At 45.3% G+C, this 19262-nt stretch overlaps 1 protein-coding gene across 6 annotated transcripts in view; it reads left to right on the top strand.

The window, feature by feature from the left end:
• The window catches only part of BBX (BBX high mobility group box domain containing), a 104556-nt gene that overhangs the window by 24487 nt on the left and 60807 nt on the right, over positions 1 to 19262 (top strand). For 5 of the 6 annotated variants that reach the window (XM_077296814.1, XM_077296811.1, XM_077296810.1 and 2 more), the window contains exons 4-8: positions 102 to 211; positions 1050 to 1130; positions 3566 to 3646; positions 9035 to 9115; positions 9503 to 9583. In XM_077296814.1, coding sequence (XP_077152929.1) covers positions 102 to 211; positions 1050 to 1130; positions 3566 to 3646; positions 9035 to 9115; positions 9503 to 9583 — 434 coding nt within the window. The remainder of the gene's footprint in view (positions 1 to 101; positions 212 to 1049; positions 1131 to 3565; positions 3647 to 9034; positions 9116 to 9502; positions 9584 to 19262) is intronic. The other variant, XM_077296813.1, reaches the window with a different exon arrangement.

Raw genomic sequence — 19262 nt, 5'->3', positions numbered from 1 at the left:
ATACTAAAAATGAATCCAGTGCGCTTTGATGTGCATGTAGATGATTTCTGTTAGCTTCTATCCTGGCTCATTTCTAAGCATTTTACGTGTTTCCTCCCAAGATCCGACACAGATGGGAGGACTGAGCATGCTGCTTCTGGCTGGGGAACATGCCCTGACTGCACACAAGGATCAAGTGATGGCTGCTGATGGAGAGAATGAAGAGCTGGAGGTCTGTAATGACTGGGAATGAGTGTAAGGTCTGCATTACTAGGCAGAGATGATAGTGGGACCTACGCGCACATCACTAGCAATATAACATAATGACTTTGTAAAGAGCCTGTCTTCTCTGGCAACAGTGTGTTTCTGGTTGTTTTCTGAATTATGCATAATTTTGTCCACTTTTAGTATAAACCTATTGAACATCATTAACAAGAGCTTTTATGACATACAGCTCTGGCAAAAATTAAGAGACCACTGCAAAATGTTCATTTGTCTAATTTTTCTCTTTATAGGTATATTTTTGAGCAAAATGTAAATTGTTCTTTTAGTCTATAAACTTCTGACAACATGTCTCCGAATTTCTAAGTACTGTAATAAATTTTTTATTTTTTTCTGAAAAGGAGAAATGGTTAAAATAAAAAATAAAAAAACAGTGCTTTCAGATCTCAAATAATGCAAAGAAAACAAGTTCATAATCTTTTAGAAACAACAATACTAATGCTTTAATTCAGTAAGAGCTCAGAAATCAATATTTTGTGGAATAACCATGATTTTTAATCACAGCTTTCATGCGTCTTGGCATGCTTTCCACCAGTCTTTCACACTGCTTCTGGCGCAAAAATGTAAGCAGTTCTTTGTTTGATGGCTTGTGACTATCCATCATCTTCTTGATTACATTCCAGAGGTTTTCAACGGGGGTTCAGGTCTGGAGATTGGGCTGCCCATGACAGGGTGTTGATGTCGTAGTCTCTTAATTTTTGCCAGAGCTGTATTTTCTATCCCATGGATAGATGGGAAATGTTATTTTTCGGATAACCACTTATATTGAACTTACTTTATATGCACAGGAGTCTGCAAGTCCTACTGAGTCAAAGGAGTCGGACTGCTCTCTGCCCACAAAGAAGTCTGCATTACTTGAACTTGCTGAGGTATGAAACTCCGCCATTTATATCTTATCGATATGAGCAACAATCATTTTTTATTCTTAGCGTTATGCCCTTGTTCCCCATATAAACCATGATCATAGTGTCCATCATATTCATTATGGCTTTGATCATATCTGCATCATGGCTTCTGACGGATCCACAACAGATCTGTTTATTACTGAGATTGGACATATTCCAGATCCACTGGCATCAATTGAATCCTTTAAAGGGGTTTTTAGGTGAAAACAAGTTATCATAATGTATATCCGAATGATTAGTGATAGCTTACTGATCAATGGGAGTCCAACGTCTGGGACCTGCACCACTCAATAGAATTGAACATTTTTATCTCAGACGGGGCACTTTTATCCTCATGGGGCACTTTTATCCTCATTAGAAAATTGAACGGCAGGTTTGAGGATCAACCGTCGCTCCATTAATTTTTGGGGGGCTACTGGAAAAAGCCAAGCACAGTGCTTGGCAGCCCAATAGGGAGTGAATGGAGCGCAATCTAATGGGATTGGTGCTGATCCCAGCTGTCTGACCCCATTGATGGAACAAGTTTTCCCCTTGTTTTTACTGCGTAATCCCCTTTTAAGGTATTTTCCATGCCAAAAGAAATAGCCAAAATGTAAAAATGAGGATATTTTCCTAACTGACAGCACAGAATCACCTAGAGAAATGCCAGTGGAAACAATACTGGCTGAACAATGCATAGTAGCATGTAACAATAGCATGAATAGCGAAGACCTTCTTGGCCAGTGCATTACTTTTCACCCTGTTCTCCAGAAATGCGACAGTGGCCTTAGATGTGTTTCTTGGACTATTGTCATGTTGGAAAAGGGCAGAAACTGATGGTAGTATCTTACTATTCAATATAGAGCAGTATATCTGTGAATTCATGATCATGATCATCAATGAAATTTGGCTGCCCGACACTAGCAACGCTCATGCAGCCCCACATGAAGACAAGGGATTGTAGGCACCATGCATTATTCTTTATACTCCTCACCTTTGTGAAACCAAACAGTTTTGAAGCCATCACTTCCAAAAACATATGTCTTGGTCTCATCATTCCAAAGTATAGAATCCCACTAATCTTTAATTTTTTTACCATGGGCCATGACAAATCGTAGGCAAGCTTTTTTTTGTGCATTGGCTTTAGGATAAGCTTCGTTTGTGAACGACACCCATCCATGCTGTATTGTGTAATGGGAAACACCTCGGTTTGGATATCTACTACTTCAGCTAATTTTTGTGAACTTGCATATCACTTTTCTTCAACACTTTTTATGTGAATCATCTAAAGACACTCCTGTTTAGGTGTTAACTTCTGTGGTCGGCCTGGACATCTCTGTGAGATGGTTGCGTTTCCATCTTTGTTAAATTTTTGCATCACTTTTGCTTATCTTCTTGTAGTCTTGTATGAAGAAATTACTTTTTCTCAGGTTTTGTGACATTTCTCTTCCATGTGGTGCCATTGCTAACAGCATGAAATAGGAAGAGGTTTTCTTTCTTATATAATGCCCTTTTATACTTCACTGACTGCTGGACATCTGTTTAATTACAAATTAGACTTGCCTGTGGTTGAATTTTTGTTAATTAGATTTTTTTTTAGTCTAAACTTTAGATTTCCTACTAAGACTTTCATTAGAGTGTACTCATTTTCTCAACATGCTCTTGAATGAATTTGGTAGGAAAATTACTTTATTTTGGGTGTGCATAATAACGAATCGTGTTTGCGGTCAATGGCCCATGGGAGTATTTTGTAGCATGATATGCCATTGAAAATGTTGATTCTTTAAGGAAACTAAAGGTTTTCTAACAAATCTGTTGGGGTGTACTCATTTATGCACTGTATGTATTTCTAATACAGATGACCCATCGCAATATTCAATGTAAATTTATATCTTAAAAGTAACCTATTTGGGTACAGCCAGAATAAATCATCTCATTCCCTGACCCATAACTTAGTGTTTTTTTTTCCCTTTCTAAAGAAGTAATGCCAATACAGTAGTCTATGAATTGTTCCCTAGTGGTGATAGCAGGCTGTAATATGAGCACCTAAAAATAAGGAACTAGTTCTCTAAATCACTGAAAAGTATTAAAACAGCACCTTTCAGTATAGTCGCATGTATGGGATGTGCCTTGTGACACAGAGACTAGTGTTTGGCCGCCATGGTCACGTGTACGACCAACTGCAGAGGGGATGTAATACATTTTTTTTTTATTATTATTATTTTAACTTATTTTCATCTATTACCATATATTTTTTTCAAACCAGCATTCAGCCTCTATAATGTCTCATAGCCAAGTAAACTTTGTCATGTATTGCATATGTCAGCGTCTTCATTTTGGAGCCACCACTAAACTTGTATTGGTTTGCAATTGTTTTGGAAATGTCCGAATTATAGGTTATTAATGTATTCTATGTTTAGTTTTCTTCAAGCACATCCGACTCAGATGTTGCTTCACCTGCTAAGCGATGCGACAAGTCTGCACTCTTCCAGTTTGCAGAAGTAAGTGATAAAACCAAAAGCTGCATTTCATTGTATCCAGTTCTTTAAAGCTTCATTTAATAAAAGTGCTGACTGTGACTTGTCTGATTGTTTTCATGGAAGCCCAGACAAGGTCCTATACGTATTCTGGAGTAGAAGGCAGCCTACAAAAAATTACTCCCATAACCAAAATTTTAGTATGAAAGCACATGTCTTCATTGAGACAATAAACGCATAAAGCGGTTATACAGAGAAAAATCATCGGATTTCCCTTTCTGAAATCCTTTCTGAGGAAGCCTTACAAGCGAAACGCACGTAAAGGGTGCAGCGGGGTAATTATATATATTTTTTCAAATGGATTTAATACTTTATTCAAAGCAGTGACAATGCACATAATCTCTTACATGCCTTATGGAATCAGGCTTATAGCATTTAGTAGTTACAATAGTTTTGAACGTTTACATGAGCACTGTCACTTTATTAATTGATAATTTAATAAACACTTGTGTCTGAATTTTCAACCCTTTTTTTCTGTATCTGGGTTCATTAGGAATAACTACTGTCCACTAGGTGGAGACCTTGCTCCAGAAAAAAATCTTTCATGATATTAAAGTATATGGTACAGGTGCGTCTCACAAAATTAGAATATAATCAAAAAGTTGATTTATTCCAGTTCTTCAATACAAAAAGTGAAACTCATATATAGAGTCATTACAAACAGAGTGACCTATTTCAAGTGTTTATTTCTGTTAATGTTGATGATTATGGCTTACAGCTAATGAAAACCCAAAAGTCATTATCTCAGTAAATTAGAATAATTAACTAAACACCTGCATCGGTTTCCTAGGCTCTTAAAAAGGTCCCGTAGTCTGTTTCAGTAGGCTCTACAATCATGGGGAAAACTGCTGACTTGACAGATGTCTAGAAGGCAGTCACTGACACACTCCAAAAGGAGGGTAAGCCACAAAGGGTCATTGTTAAAGAAGCTGGCTGTTCACAGAGTGCTGTATCCAAGCAAGTAAATTTTGCATTTCATTTCGAAGTCATGGTCTCAGAGTCTGGAGGAAAAGTGGAGAGTCAGACAATCAAAGTTGCTTGAGGTCTAGGGTGAAGTTTCCACAATCAGTGATGGTTTGGGGATCCATGTCATCTTCTGGTGTAGGTCCACTGTGTTTTATCAAGACCAAAGTCAGCGCAGCCGTCTACCAGGAAATTTTAGAGCACTTCATGCTTCCCTCTGCTTACAAGCTTTTTGGAGATGGAAATTTCATTCTCCATCAGGACTTGGCACCTGTCCACACTGCCAAAAGTACCAAATATCTGGTTTAAAAACAACAAGATCAATGTTGTTGATTGGCCAGCAAACTCACCTGACCTTAACCCCTTAGAGAATCTATGGGGTATTGTCAAGAGGAAGATCAGATACACCAGACCTAACAATGCAAACGAGCTGAAGGCTGCTATCAAAGTAACCTGGGCTTCCATAACTACTCGCAGTGCCACAGGCTGATCGCCTCCATGCCACACCGCATTGGTGCAAAAGGAGCCCCGACCAAGTATTGAGTGCATTACTGAACATACATTTCAGTAGGCCGACATTTCAGATTTTAAAATAGTTTTTCAAGCTGGTGTTATAAGGTATTCTAATTTACTGAGATAATGACTTTTGGGTTTTCATTGGCTGTAAGCCATAATCATCAACATTAACAGAAATAAACACTTGAAATAGATCACTCTGTTTATAATGACTCTATATAATGTATGCGTTTCACTTTTTGTAGTGTAGAACTGAAATAAATTAACTTTTTGATATTCTAATTTTGTGAGAAGTACCTGTGCGTGCTTTCATACTAGAATTTTGTTTATGAGAGAAATTTTTGTAGACTGTTATTTTGACTGACAAATATTGAGGCTAGGAAATTTTGTAAAATATCACAGACTACAGGCCACAGACTAAGGCTACTTTCACACTAGTCCGTCGGTACGGACCGTCGGCCCGACGTACCGACGGACAGTGTGTTAATTAAGCACAACGGGGGCAGCGGATGCAGTTTTTCAACGCATCCGCTGCCCCATTGTAATGTCCGGTGAGGAGGGGGCGGAGTTCCAGCCGCGCATGCTCGGTCGGAAATGGCGGACACGAAGCACCAAAAAAACGTTACATGTAACGTTTTTTTGTGCCGACGGTCCGCCAAAACACGACGCATCCGTCGCACGATGGATGCGACGTGTGGCAATGCGTCGCTAATGCAAGCCTATGGAGAAAAAACACATCCTGCGGGCAACTTTGCAGGATGCGTTTTTTCTCAAAAACTACGCATTCCGACGTACAGCAAACAACGCTAGTGTGAAAGTAGCCTAATGTGGCTGTTAGCTCAGCATCCTGCATATTTTTTTACACACACACACACACACACACACACACACACACACACACACACATATTCTCTAGATGTGGATAGAGGATCACACATGTATACATATACACAGAGACAGATGCAAAGCAAAATCTTAGTTCTCTGGTTTTTCCTATGTTAGCATGGAGGCTGGGGCACTCAATAAGATGTCAGTGTAGAACAGAAGAAGCTGCAGCGCTCGCTGAGATGTCAGTGTAGAACAGAAGAAGCTGCAGCGCTCGCTGAGATGTCAGTGTAGAACAGAAGAAGCTGCAGCGCTCGCTGAGATGTCAGTGTAGAACAGAAGCTGCTGCACTCACTAAGATGTCTGTGTAGAACAGAAGAAGCTGCAGCACTCGCTGAGATGTCAGTGTAGAACAGAAGAAGCTGCAGCGCTCGCTGAGATGTCCATGTAGAACACAAGAAGCTGCAGTGCTTACGAAGATGTCAGTGTAGAACAGAAGCTGCAGCGCTCACTAAGATGTCTGTGTAGAACAGAAGAAGCTGCAGCGCTCGCTAAGATGTCTGTGTAGATCAGAAGAGGCTGCAGCGCTCACTAAGATGTCAGTGTAGAACAGAAGAAGCTGCAGCGCTCGCTGAGATGTCCATGTAGAACAGAAGAAGCTGCAGCGCTCGCTGAGATGTCCATGTAGAACAGAAGAAGCTGCAGCGCTCGCTGAGATGTCCATGTAGAACAGAAGAAGCTGCAGCGCTCGCTGAGATGTCAGTGTAGAACAGAAGAAGCTGCAGCACTCGCTGAGATGTCCATGTAGAACAGAAGAGGCTGCAGCGCTCACTAAGATGTCCATGTAGAACAGAAGAAGCTGCAGCGCTCGCTGAGATGTCCATGTAGAACACAAGAAGCTGCAGTGCTTACGAAGATGTCAGTGTAGAACAGAAGCTGCAGCTCTCGCTAAGATGTCAGTGTAGAACAGAAGGTGCAGCGCTCACTAAGGCTACTTTCACATTAGCGTCGTGTGCCGCACGTCTCAATGCGTCGTTTGGGAGAAAAAACGCATCCTGCAAAGTTGCCCTCAGGATGCGTTTTTTTCTCCATAGACTTTCATTAGCGACGCATTGCGACGGATTGCCACACATCGCATCCGTCATGCGATGGATGCGTCGTGTTTTGGCGGACTGTCGGCACAAAAAAAGTTCCATGTTACTTTTTTTGTGCGTCGAGTCCGCCATTTTCGAGTCCGCCCTCTCCTCCCCGGAACTCACAATGGGCAGCGGATGCGTTGTAAAACTGCATCCGCTGCCCACGTTGTGCTACAATAACACACTGTCAGTCGGTACATCGGGCCAACTGTTTGCGACGGTCCGTACCGACTGACTAGTGTGAAAGTAGCCTTAGATGTCAGTATAGAACAGAAGAAGCTGCAGCGCTCACTAAGATATCAGTGTAGATCAGAAGAGGATGGAAGGCTCACTAAGATGTCAGTGTAGAACAGAAAGTGCAGCGCTCACTAAGATGTCCGTGTAGAACAGAAGAAGCTTCAGCGCTCGCTAAGATGTCAGTGTAGAACAGAAAGTGCAGCGCTCACTAAGATGTCAGTGTAGAACAGAAGAAGCTTCAGCGCTCGCTAAGATGTCAGTGTAGATCAGAAGAGGCTGCAGCACTCACTAAGATGTCAATGGAAAACAGAAGAAGTTGCAGCACTCCCTAACATGTCAGTGTAGAGCAGAAGGTGCAGCGCTCGCTAAGATGTCAGTGTTGAATAGAAGGTGCAGCGCTCACTAAGATGTCAGTGTAGAATAGAAGAAGCTTCAGCGCTTTCTAAGGCTGGATTCACATTGCGTTATGGCAGTCCGTTAGACAGACTGCGTTACACCGTGGCATAACGCGGTGCAACGCAGTCCGTTAACGCTGCCATTAACCGCTATTATCGGGTGCATCGCCAACGCATGCCATAATGGGCATGCGCTAGCGATGTGCCATCATTCTATGACGGATCCTCGGACGCGGTGTGCAGCGTTTCGGGGTCCGTCACCGCTAGTGCGATCGCATAACGCGATCTTTTTCTGCACTTGCGTTAACGCAGTCCGTTTACGCAATGTGAACCTAGCCTAAGATGTCAGTGTAGAACAGAAGAAGCTGCAGTGCTCGCTAAGATGTCAGTGTAGAACAGGAGAAGCTGCAGCGCTCGCTAAGATGTCAGTGTAGAAAAGAAGGTGCAGCGCTCGCTAAGATGTCAGTGTAGAACAAGAAGGTGCAGCGCTCGCTAAGATGTTAGTGTAGAAAAGAAGGTGCAGCGCTCGCTAAGATGTCAGTGTAGAACAAGAAGCTGCAGCGCTCGCTAAGATGTCAGTGTAGAACAAGAAGCTGCAGCGCTCGCTAAGATGTCAGTGTAGAACAAGAAGGTGCAGCGCTCGCTAAGATGTCAGTATAGAACAGAAGAAGCTGCAGCGCTCGCTAAGATGTCAGTGTAGAACAAGAAGGTGCAGCGCTCGCTAAGATGTCAGTATAGAACAGAAGAAGCTGCAGCGCTCGCTAAGATGTCAGTGTAGAACAAGAAGGTGCAGCGCTCGCTAAGATGTCAGTATAGAACAGAAGAAGCTGCAGCGCTCGCTAAGATGTCAGTGTAGAACAAGAAGCTGCAGCGCTCGCTAAGATGTCAGTGTAGAATAGAAGAAGCTGCAGCACTCGCTACAATGTCAGTGTAGAATGGAAGAAGATGCAGCACTCGCTAAGATGTCAGTGTAGAACAGAAGGTGCAGTGCTCACTAATATGTCAGTGTAGATCAGAAGAGGCTGCAGCACTTGCTAAGATCTCAGTGTAGATCAGAAGAGGCTGCAGCACTCACTGAGATGTAAGCGTAGAACAGAAGAGGCTGCAGCGCTAGCTAAGATGTCAGTAAATTCCATATGTCACATAAGTGTTAGAAAATTAAAGCAAAGATCTCATTTTTAAAATTTGCATATGTCCTAAACGTGACCAATATATGTAATTGGTAGCATACATATGTGTTGGGAATGACCATTTTGCTTATTTTTTTTTATCATGCCTAGATCTCTTCAAGTACCTTAAAAATTGCCAGTCCTGAACCTACAAAGCGCTGTGGAAAGTCTGCACTTTTCCATTTAGCAGAGGTAATATAATATGGCCTATGATAGTTATTAGGGTCTGTGCCTTTATTAAATGACTGAGACTGTGTGAATAACATGTTGGTAATATACTTTATTTAACCTGAGTTTTATTATAGATTTCTTATTTATAAAATTAATAACAGTAACCATTACCAGCCTGTGTGTAAGACACACTGGCAATTCTTCTGTTAGGATACCTGACATTGTGAATGCTCAAGTCAGAAATGAAGTGTTGTCAGATTGGTAACTGTCCTCGGACAGCCGCACTAATGAGATGTCACTGTCTGTCAGGTTTGCTCCATCACTTTTCGTTAGCCATATTATTAATACACCTCACTACTTTTTTTTTGTCCATTGTGTGACTGATGTGTTTGTTGGTTTTGAGTGTAGATTTCCTCAAGCTCATCACATTCCGATTCATCTGTATCAGCAAAGCAGTGTGGGACATCAGCATTGTTTCAGCTGGCAGAGGTAACAACCGCAAAATACCTGATGATTTTAAGTCGTGAACGTGACTACGTTATGTTGCTCTACTACTAAATTATAATTGTGCATTGCTTTCTCTATCCATGCTACACAGTGGAGGAAGAAAATATCTAATGCTACCTTTTATATTGGATGGAAATGTTTAAATCAGAGTTTTCTTAGTTTCTCCACTTTGGACACTCCTTATTTATTAGAAGGTTCCCTTGTCAATAATCGGATCACAATTGTCTGCTCTGATGATGCTCCCAATGATCAGCTGTAATCTAGGGTGAGAACAGGCTTTGGTGTTCTCTTTCCCTGCAGGGGACATGATGCATTTCTCGGTGCCTATTCAGATTGGTGGGTTTTTCCATGACAAATCTTCCAGGGAGAGAGAGAGACCCACTGTAATCACTCTCTATTTTGAATGAGAGGTCAGGATTAGGGATGAGCGAATAGCTTTAGAAAACTCCTTATCCGAATAGCTATAGCCCTTCCTGAAAAGCTGCATCGGGAGCCCGGATACCTGGAGCGCTCCCGATGATCAGCCTCATGGATAGCATGTTTACTCTGTCGCCTCATTGGGGGACACAGGACCATGGGTGTTATGCTGCTGTCCACTAGGAGGCGACACTATGCATAATCTGAAAAAGATTAACTGTGGCTCCTCCTCTGCAGTATACACCCCTGGACGGCATCAGCCTTCTCCAGTTTTTGCTTAGTGTCGCATAGGAGGCACACCTAAGATTTTTTCTTTTACTCTGTTTTTTTCCAACGGATTACAGATGAAGAAAAGTGGGTCTCCTGTGAGACTCCCAGCATGGCTCCTTCCTCGGCCCCCTATCACGGGGTGCCCGGTTGAAGTAGAGATGTCTATTCCCCATGTTGCTCCTTCCCCAGACCCTCGGGTGCTGGTTCGAAGTCGAGACCCCCCTCCTTCCCCAATTCCTTTTCGTTTCTGGGTTGAGGTCGAGGCGAGGATAAAGGCCCCTGAAGGCGACAACAGCACCCTCCCTAATCTCCCTCTGGGGACATTAGGTTGAGACGCCTCAGGTAGGGCCTGTACAGGCAGCATTCTACTGCTCCCAGCAATGGGCCAGCCCTCTGCGCCTGCATCCAGGGACCCCAGCCCAGCTGCGGGCTCCTGTCGGGGCCGGGGGAGTGCAGACAGGCATGGCACATACAGACACAGGGAGCACCTGTCTCTGCGGCAGCACCAGCTCTATACTGCCTCAGGGGGACCCCTCACAGGGCACCCCTCCCGCTTACAGCCCCACCGCTATCCTGCCTTTAAACCCGGGGGGAGGTCCGGTTCAGATCCGAACCCCCCCCCCCCGGACTTCTGCGCCGGCCTGGAGCCTTTCTGGGCATCAGGCATCTAATTTAGGCCCCGGCTTTTGGCCTAGCTGTAGCCGCCTCCGCCCCTCCGGCCCGCCCCCCGGATGACAAATATGACTCTCTACAGTGTCATTAAGGGGGTGGATCGAGACAGAAAGGGCGCGTTTTTACACAGCTTTGCCGCCTTTTTCTCAGCTCTCCGCCCCCTTCTCCCCCTGCCTCTTCTCCTCGGCGGCCATTTCTACTGCAGCAAGGATTAACCCTGCATCTCCCGGTCAGCAGGACCAGGCCAGCCAGTCTCCAGGGGGGGGGCACAAGACTGGATCTTCGGCGCTGGACCTAGGGGCATACTGGTGGGGTAAGATCACAGCTGGGTTGTTTTACTCGGCTGTGAATCCATATTACCTATAAGGCTCCCCTATAGGTTTCTCTACCCCTGTAAGGTCCTTTGCATAGCAGCCCTTCTGCACTCTGTGCACTATGCCGGGCTCAAGGTCCAAGAGAACCAGGCAGGACTGCTATTATGCATTCTGTACAGCCTGCTGGACCGCTCTCCCCAGTGGCAGCACGTAACGCGCTGCCAGGACTGCATCCAGACTACTGCGTCAGAGCCCCAAGAAGCCCCTGCCAATGCCTCGGTGTCTAATGCCACGCCGGAATGGGCCACTCAGAGGTCGCAATCTATGACGCAGTCTATAGATAACAAACCTCCACATTGCTTCAGGCTCTGCAGAGTCATGCCTCGGCCATGACCGCTACTCAGCAAAGGGAGAGCTTGACTCAGGAACAGAACGACTTGGCACATCCACGTCTAGGTCAGGACGCAAGCGGACCCATAGGTCAAGTCCATCTGCGTCATCCCATAGCACACGGTCATCCCCTTCTAGGGAGAGATATCGTAGTTCCAAGTCATCTAGACCGTCCCCTTCCAGGGGCAGACAATGCTGATCTCTGCAGTCCCCGACCAGAGAAGGCCTTCTCCCCAGCTCACCCAGCAGGGGACGCCTCAGTGATGCACAGGATTCGGAAGGCATCTGCGACTCCGACTCAGACAGGGAAACGGAGGGGTCCCTGATCCCAATCCCCCCTAGCAATACAGCGCTAGTCGAGGACATAATCTCTTCCATCCATCGGGTGCTGGACATTTCTAATCTGCCACCAAAGGATTTCCTTTGAAGGACCTCTGAAGCCACGTAAGGTTTTCTCTAACCACCCAGAGTTTAAAGTGATCCTTATAGAGCAGCTCTCACAGCCTGGGAAAAAATTCGCTAATCGCACATATCTGGAGGCAAGGTACCCTTTCCCACAGAAGGACACCAAGGAATGGACAGATCCACCCGAAGTGGACCCCCCAGTCTCTAGACTAGCAGCACAGACTCTCCTTTTCACTGCCAGATAGCTCAACCCTCAGGGACGCAGCAGACCGGCAGTTAGAACGCATGGCTCGTTCAATTTTCGAGGCGGCAGGGGCCTCCCTGGCTCCCGCGTTCGCTTCAGTTTGGGCTGCCAAGGCCATACTGGCTTGGGCCAAAAATTTACAAGCTGGCCTCCAAGCATCTGCTCCTGAGCTGTCGGACCAAGCGGTTCGAATAGCAGTTGAAGCAGATTACATGCTTCATGCAGCTCTGTATTCAGCAAGGGGCTATATTAAATACACAGTTATACCACCAATATAGGGAATGCCTTATATATCCTTATCAATCCTCAAAATCAACCTATTCCTGGTATACTGTGCAAGTGAATGACTGCCGCCACCTAATGGAAACTAACAACCCAGACACCCCAATATGGATCACCAGAGAACACCAAGACAAGAAAGTGTATAGAAGTTGATACTTTATTTAATACACAAACAAATAACTCAGTTTATACATTAAAAACAAATTAAAATTAATTAAAAAATATATATATAGCACAGGACAAGAAGATGATAATATACAGTATAAAATGTACCGGCCACATTTATATAGAAAATCCCAGAACCTCACAACTTATATATGGACATACTCCAATAGCCAAAAGTGCAAACGTGATGCAAATAATAATTAGCAGCAAACACAATAAAAAATAAATAATGAAAGACCCTATTTTTGGTCTAAATATTGCAGTGATATAGGGATTTGCGGCCCGGGGTGCGGGATTGGCGTCCCTGTGACCTTGGCAACGCCGGGACTTTGTCCTGTGCGTCCGGTCACGTGGGGTGTGATCGCGCACTTCCGGGTCCTCCTGACTGCGCATGCGCCGGCGCAACCAGAGGTATAGACATAGGATGGAATAACATATATAAAGGGTACATTTTCGGACCACAAAACAGGACCCCCTGACGAAGGAAAGAGTCCGAAACGTGCGTAGGGGTACGCAGACACAGGACACGGCCACCCATAGGTATTTACCTGTCAAATCTCTGATTAAACCTCTCCTTATATTTTTGCACACATCGTGTGGTTTTGAATCGGCTGATTAATGCCGTAGCACCTTGCACCTTTGCAATTTATTTGCTCATACAATCTTTCTGCACATTTTGCACTTTTTTGATCCCTATATCACTGCAATATTTAGACCAAAAATAGGGTCTTTCATTATTTATTTTTTATTGTGTTTGCTGCTAATTATTATTTGCATCACGTTTGCACTTTTGGCTATTGGAGTATGTCCATATATAAGTTGTGAGGTTCTGGGATTTTCTATATAAATGTGGCCGGTACATTTTATACTGTATATTATCATCTTCTTGTCCTGTGCTATATATATATTTTTTAATTAATTTTAATTTGTTTTTAATGTATAAACTGAGTTATTTGTTTGTGTATTAAATAAAGTATCAACTTCTATACACTTTCTTGTCTTGGTGTTCTCTGGTGATCCATATTGGGGTGTCTGGGTTGTTAGTATTCAGCAAGGGGCGTAGCGGGGAAAGCCTCAAACGCGATCACAATTCGGCGTATCCTCTGGCCGTGGAATGGAAAGCGGACGCAGCCTCAAAGAAGTCCCTCACGCACCTCCCGTATCTCGGTGGGTGACCTTTCGGTGAAAAGTTGGACACACTGATACCCAACACCACTGGGGGGGGAAGAGTACCTCTCTCCCTCAACTGAAACCTATACGCACTTACAACAAGTGTGACAAAACCGATTCCGATCCTTTCGGAATTCCTCGGGCTGGTCCGTCTCACGTCCAGCACAAAATCGTAACCGTTCCCCACACAGGGACAACTCATGGTCGACGCAAAGGTCGGACAAGACCTGGCAGTTAAAAGCAGGCCAGTCAAAGCCCGAAGGAGGTAAACCTCAGATTTTTTTCCTCCTCATGACTCACGGACCCCGGAAGACATCCCACCCGTAGGCTGCCAACTTTGCTTTTCCAGCAAGTCTGGATGCCTACTACAGAAGACAGGTGGGTCAGGGAACTAGTGTCTTCCGGATACAAGATAGTGTTCAACCTCCAACCCACCGAATCGAGTCTTCCTCTCTGTTCCCCCAAAACCGCCAGCCAAGGCTCGTGCCTTCCACCAAGCGGTTCCCTCGTTTTTTCAAGCAGGAGTCATAGTACCGGTTCCCACGGCCGGGCGCTTCCGAGGGTTCTACTCCAATCTATTCGTAGTCCCCAAGAAAGGAGGCAGCGTACGGCCCATACTGGACCTAAAACAACTCAACAAATATGTACGGGATCGTCACTTCCGCTGGAGTCCCCTTCGGTCCATCATTGCGTCCATGGAGAAGGGAGAATATCTCGCCTTCATAGAAATACAAGACGCATACCTGCATATACCTGCACCTGCTCGTCAGAGTTTTCTCAGGTTCGCAATCGACCAGGACCACTACCAGTTCATGGCTCTTCCATTCAGACTCGCCACAGCTCCCAGAGTGTTTACCAAGGTCATGACAGCCACCATGGACGTCCTACACTCCAGAGGCATAGTAGTCGTTCCATACCTGGATGATCTACTCATCAAGGCTGCTACCTTCAAGGACTGCGAGCTCAGCATATCAATCACAATCGACACTCTGAGTCGCATGGGCTGGTTAGTCAACCTACAAAGGTCATCACCAACCCTGAGTCAGTCTCTGACCTTCCTGGGAATGCTATACAACACCTCCAGGGGTCTAGTGCTCTTTCCAAGGGGCTGGCTCTCCGCCTAGGAGTTCGCATCCTCTTCCGCAAACCCCCTCGATCTCTCCGGTTTGCCATGAGTCCTCGGCAGGATGGGGGCAGCAATAGAAGCGGTCCCAATTTGGCCCAGTTTCACCTCAGGCCTCTCCAACTAGCCATTCTCATGTCCTGGGACAGGAATCCCTTTCTCTCTTGACAGGGAGTTCCGGCTAACGTCGTCAATTAAGAGGTCCCTGCACTGGTGGCTCAATCCAACCTCGCTAGCAAAGGGGAAATCTTTTCTCACAGGTCAGTGGAAGGTTCTGACCACCGATGCAAGCCTGACGGGTTGGAGTGCAGTGCACCTACACCACAGGGCAAGTGGTCCCCAGTGGAAGCGACCATGCCCATCAACATCCTGGGAATTCGTGCCATCCTCCTGGCATTGAGGGCCTTCCATCACTTACTGGCAGCCTCTCACATCAGAATACAATCGGACAATGCCACCACTGTGGCATATGTGAATCACCAAGAGGGGACCCGCAGTACCCAGGCGATGCAAGAAGTGTCACACATCCTCCACTGGATGGAGGACACAGGCTCAGTTCTCTCGGCGGTCCACATTCCGGGTGTGGACAACTGGGAAGCAGACTTCCTCAGACGACAAGGAATAGATTCGGGAGAGTGGTCTCTCCATCCCGAAATTTTTCGTCAGATCTGCCATCGCTGGGGGACCCCAGATGTGGACCTAATGGCATCCCACTTCAATGCCAAGGTCTCCAACTTCATGGCCAGAACACATGATCCGCGGTCGCTCGGAGCAGACGCTCTGGTTCAGGACTGGACCCAGTTCCAGCCTCTGTACATTTTTCCACCTCTCCCCCTGTTATCCAGAGTGGTAAGGAAGATCAAGCAAGATGGAGTTCCAACCATCTTAATCGCACCGGTCTGGCCCAGACGTACATGGTACGCCGACGTCGTACAACTTTCAGCAGACGCCCCCTGGCACCTCTCCGACCGCCCGGATCTTCTATCACAAGGCCCGTTCTACCACCAGAACTCAGGGGCTCTCAATTTGACGGCATGGCCCTTGAAACCTGGGTTCTAACCCAGGCAGGGCTCTCGACGGACGTCATTAGGACCATGATCAGGGCACGGAAGCCAGCCTCTGCCAAGATCTATGACCGTACCTGGAAAGTTTTCTTTACCTGGTGCGAATCTCGCGGCCAGACCCCATTCCCTTCTTCCCTCCCCGAACTACCTGTTTTTTTGTTTTTTTTCTCCAATCAGGTCTGGAGGCCAGGCTGTCCCTGGGCTCGCCTAAGAGCGAGGTGTCAGCCCTCTCAGTGCTTTTTTTTCAAAGGCACATTGCTACCAAGCTGCGAGTAAGGACTTTTCTTCAGGGGGTTTGCCGATTGGTTCCCCCCTACAGATGACCACTAGAAACGTGGGACCTCAACCTGGTCCTGACAGCATTGCAGGAACCACCCTTCGAACCCCTTAAGGAGGTCCCGCTCTGCCTTCTCTCCCAGAAGGTGGTTTTTTTTTTCCTGGTGGCAATCACCTCGCTACGCAGTGTGTCTGAACTGACAGCACTCTCCTGCAAACGGCCCTTCCTGGTTTTTCACCAGGACAAGGTAGTTCTCTGTACGGTCCCATCCTTCCTTACGAAGGTTGTGTCCAACTTCCACCTCAATGAGGAAATTTCTCTGCCTTCCCTTTGTCCGGTCCCGGTTCATAGAGTGGTGAAGGCTCTGCATGCGCTTGACCTTGTCAGGGCATTGCGTATATATGTGTCTAGGACTGCGTCCTTCCGGAGGTCTGATCCCTTTTCCTTCTTCCGGAAAGCGGCCGCAAGGGTCTGCCAGCTTCCAGCTTGCCAGGAAGATCACATCCACCATACAAGAGGCCTACCGCCTTAAGAATTCTCCTCTTCCAGCCGGTATTATGGCACACTCTACACGGGCGGTGTGTAAGGCGGCCACTTGGTCTAGCCCACACTCGTTTACTAAACACTACAGGGTTCATACCCAGTCCTCAGCGGAAGCGAGCCTGGGTAGATGTGTTCTGCAGGCGGCGGTGCCCCAAGTATAGGGGCCTGTCTGCACAATATTCGTCCATTGCTTCCCACCCAGGGACTGCTTTGGGACGTCCCATGGTCCTGTGTCCCCCAATGAGGCGACAGAGTAAAGGAGATTTTTGTGTACTCACCGTAAAATCTCTTTCTCTTAGCCTCTAATTGGGGGACACAGCTCCCACCCTGTTGCCCTTTTCGGGCCGTTGTTACTGTTGAGTTCTCATATTGTTCTTTGAGCTCGTACATAGTGACCTTCTTATAGGCATGTCTATGTTATTCATGTTACATTCTTCCTCCTGCTTTTGCACAAAACTAGAGAAGGCTGACGCCATCCAGGGGTGTATACTGCAGAGGAGGAGCCACGGTTAATCTTTTTCAGATTATGCATAGCGTCACCTCCTAGTGGACAGCAGCATAACACCCATGGTCCTGTGTCCCCCAATTAGAGGCTAAGAGCAAGAGATTTTACGGTGAGTACACAAAAATCTCCTTTTTTTTAACGCAAATTAAAAGCTGCTTTTTACCATACCAGCAAAAGCTATGAGATTTCAGAAACCTCATGTACACTGAATTGGAAAACTGCTACTTTTTTCTTTAAATCTGCAGCATATCAATTTTTTCAGTATTACTGAAACTTTTTTCCACCATACAGTGCAGTGAGAGAGCGCATAAAACACAACCATGCGTTTTTGTTGCTTTGTTGGTGAATAAAACTAACTTTGTTAAACATGTACTGTAGACACATGGCACATGTAAACTGCACCAAACAAGCAGCAAAAATATGATAAAACCTGCTTTTTGGAAGCCGTTTCTTTACTGCCAGGAGCGCAGGTTTTGCCTGCATGCAAAAATGCAATGTGTGAAAATTGCACAAAACACATTTTTTTTGCAAGGTAAGTTCTGTATTTTTTTTAACTAGAAAAAAAATCTTGCTAAAAGTTTCTATAGTCCTAAGTCAGTGGGGCAGTAAAAGGGGGTCTAGTGTAGAGTGAAAAAGCAGCGCCCACCCTATCTGCCTGGCAGCTGCCACCCTAGATGCCCAGGAGCAGGGCACAGCATCAGTCTGTGCAGCGCACAAGCTACTTTGCGTTTTAGCTGGTAATGAACCTGCCACCAAGACTCTCACATTGCCTAAGGAGTTTAGAATAACTGCACATATCTTCATGGAGAAATTGTGGTAATAGTGTAGTAAGTTCCTGAGAACACAGGCGATGGATGAACTCAGTCAGTCCTAATGCCTACCAAGCACTGCAAGGACAGGCCAGCTGCAGGAAAATACTGCCATGATTCCCTGGGGCTGGCCGTGTATTTCACAAGGACTGCATGGTCACAGCTGCAGAATCTCTGCTGTCCATGGGTCGCTGACGCAGGTTTGTTTTATTTTGGGTGTAGCTCAGTTTTTACATAGAAACACATTAAAATCCTCTAAAAATGTGTGATTAACCCAGCACTTTACTTTTTTAGCTAAAGCCACCAACTGTTTTTAGTACAGTTTTCTGTCCTAGTACATCTCAGAATGGCCATTCATCTTGTCTCCTTGCAATGTTTTCTCTACCCTGCATAGCCAGGACGAGCGTCTGCTTCTGATGCCATTCTGATTGCGACTGGTTGTTATTAGGACCTAGAACCTAAGAAGAAGGTGTCCAAAGTGAGCAATGAAGATGCATCATCTTAAATTTTACACAAACTTTAGTTCCCCTGGGCTCCAGTTTCTTGTTCTGCCCATCCTTTTGTGTATAATCTGTATTCATTTTTCCAAACACACTTCCTTAATGGAATTTATCGCCAGAGTTGTACATTAAAGACATATTTTTTTTTTAGATTTTTTTTCTATTGTTCCATGACATTTTTATGTCCTTATCTTTATTTTAGAAATCCGTATTTGTCTCCCCTCAGCTCCTTCCGCTCTCTGCACAGATCACAGAGCATGCCTAGGAAGCTCTTCTGTAGAAATCAGTGTACATCTTCAGTTTGTTGTTTTTTATGTAAAGCATATTTCTGAATGTGTTTAACAAAAGCTAGGGGAAGATGGAATCTTGAATAATTATGTACAGAAAATAGAGTGAAAGAGTCAACAATCAGAAAATAGGAGATTAATATGTATCAGCATCTGGTTTTAGCTAGTAAAAAAAATAATAATTAAAGTCGCTGCATAGCAGGTAGATTGAGAGATTTCTAGAC

This window comes from Ranitomeya variabilis, chromosome 3 (genome assembly GCF_051348905.1).
Source record: "Ranitomeya variabilis isolate aRanVar5 chromosome 3, aRanVar5.hap1, whole genome shotgun sequence".
NCBI lineage: Eukaryota > Metazoa > Chordata > Amphibia > Anura > Dendrobatidae > Ranitomeya > Ranitomeya variabilis.
Note: the sequence above shows the minus strand (reverse complement) of the source record. Positions and strands in the feature narration are given on the sequence as shown.